The sequence below is a fragment of the Anneissia japonica genome, unplaced genomic scaffold (genome assembly GCF_011630105.1).
Source record: "Anneissia japonica isolate Jap-2015-1 unplaced genomic scaffold, ASM1163010v1 scaffold287769_len469884_cov163, whole genome shotgun sequence".
Taxonomy (NCBI): Eukaryota; Metazoa; Echinodermata; class Crinoidea; order Comatulida; family Comatulidae; genus Anneissia; species Anneissia japonica.
In genome coordinates, this window is record NW_022734345.1 from 468,907 (window position 1) to 470,746 (window position 1,840).

Consider the following 1,840-nt stretch of genomic DNA (forward strand, 5'->3'; position numbering starts at 1 on the left):
CCTATAATGATAAATTATGATGAAAAAAAAAACAAAAAAAAAAAACTCCTGCTGTATTTTCTATGTTCAAAATCATGCTCCAGAGGGAAAAAAAACACCAAAAACATTTTTGATATGTTGTTGCAACTGATTTTTTTAAGACAGAAAAAAAAAAGTTTTTTAAAACTGGGGGAAAAGGGTGAAAAAGAAAAGGTGGTTACGCCCTTTTCCCCCTGTTTTTAAATATTTAAGAATCTGTATCTCATTAACCGCTCCCCAGTATTTCGTCAAACAACTTTTTTTTTTGCCTTAGAAAACATATCGTTTTTTTCCCTCCGGAGTCCGACTTAAATTACTGTATGAGTGATATTTCCGTTCATCTAGAAGCCATCTTTTCCAGAATTTTCTCGCATCAGCCCCAAACATGGTGGGTCAGATGGAAATGATAGTTAACTTACATTATAAATCTATGTCTTTAAATCTAAAATGATAAAGCGATCACTATTTGGGAGTGTCAGTTTAACTAACCTTTGAGTCGAAGCCTAATTCTGCTGCCCACATTAATGGCGTCATCAACTGATCGTCACTCATCTCTACATCCGCCCCAGCATTGATCAACGCATCAACGGCATATAAATCCCCCTTACAGACAGCAACACAAAGCGGGGTTCGCCCATCCTCTTTTCTTTCGTTAACATCCACGTTGTCACTTATCATTTTCTGGAGTATTCTGTAATTATCTTCGCCGCCCACACATACGTCAAATATTGTACTATTCTGAATTGGAAAATTCAAGTTAACGTTTACTTAAACATAATTTTACATTCATAAAAATGTTCTTAATCTAATTCAATAGGCATACATAACACCAGCAGTGGTGGCGCCAGAATGATCCGATGTTCTAGACGTCCGGGGGATGGTGGTGGTGGTGGTGGCGGGGGAGGGGGGAGTGGTTGTTCCGATGTTCTTGCAAGGAAGACCGATTTCCCTGATGTTTGGGGGCAAAGTTTAACTGTTTACAGATTTTAAATGCTTTTCTAACGCATTTTAGAGTCTCGAATTCTGTAAGCTCTCCCCGACAGCTGTAAAAAAAAAAAAAAAAAAGGGGGGGGGGGCTGTAAAACTACTGGCGATTAAGGACATCTAATGTACTTTACATTTCGTAGTTTCTTAAGTGTCCTGTATAGATATACAGGTATAGGTAAGGTCGGTATTCCTGGATGAGGACCGTGTACTGATCTTTCTCTTTTAAACATAATTCTTACCTGTATCTGGTGACGCTGGATAGCGTCGTCTACGACAGCGTTATCGTTTTCTTCGGTTATATCAGCCATGGTTACCACAAGGTTTGGTTATTATGGCTATAAAACAAAAATGGATCACTAAGTCATCATACAGTATCAGGTCTATAATAGTAGACGGATACAAGGTCGATATCCAGGGAGGGAGTATACATCCCCAACCCACAAAAAAAAAAAAAAAAGGTTTACAAGTCAAAAATGTAGGCTTAGTTAATAATAATAAAATTGTTATTTCCCGTAGAAAAGACATTTTAACCTCGAAATCTATCGTTAGGACAATATTTGGACTTCAAAATTTCCATAATGAAAAATCGAAACTGTGATCAAACCATCTCTGTCCCCCTAACCCCAGTTGGTCCATCTTGCACACTCCGCACAGATGCAAATTACTGTAGAAATCGAAACTATTGAGATTCAACGTCTGTTTCAGTACAACAATAATAATAGAAAAAGAATTCGGTATTATGTATACATGGACTTTAGATAGAAACACTTTATTGGAGAAAACCAATATTTCGACCTATCCTGAGGTATTTATCAAGGTACATACTTGGTATTGT

At 37.3% G+C, this 1,840-nt stretch overlaps 1 protein-coding gene across 1 annotated transcript in view; it reads right to left on the minus strand.

The window, feature by feature from the left end:
* Window positions 1-1,840, minus strand: part of LOC117116373 (serine/threonine-protein phosphatase 6 regulatory ankyrin repeat subunit C-like) — an 18,461-nt gene that overhangs the window by 12,554 nt on the left and 4,067 nt on the right. Inside the window, exons 3-4 of the mRNA XM_033260395.1 lie at window positions 1,245-1,340; window positions 508-756 (exon numbers count right to left, since the gene is read on the minus strand). Of these exons, the coding sequence (XP_033116286.1) occupies window positions 508-756; window positions 1,245-1,313 (318 nt within the window). The 5' untranslated portion in view covers window positions 1,314-1,340. The remainder of the gene's footprint in view (window positions 1-507; window positions 757-1,244; window positions 1,341-1,840) is intronic.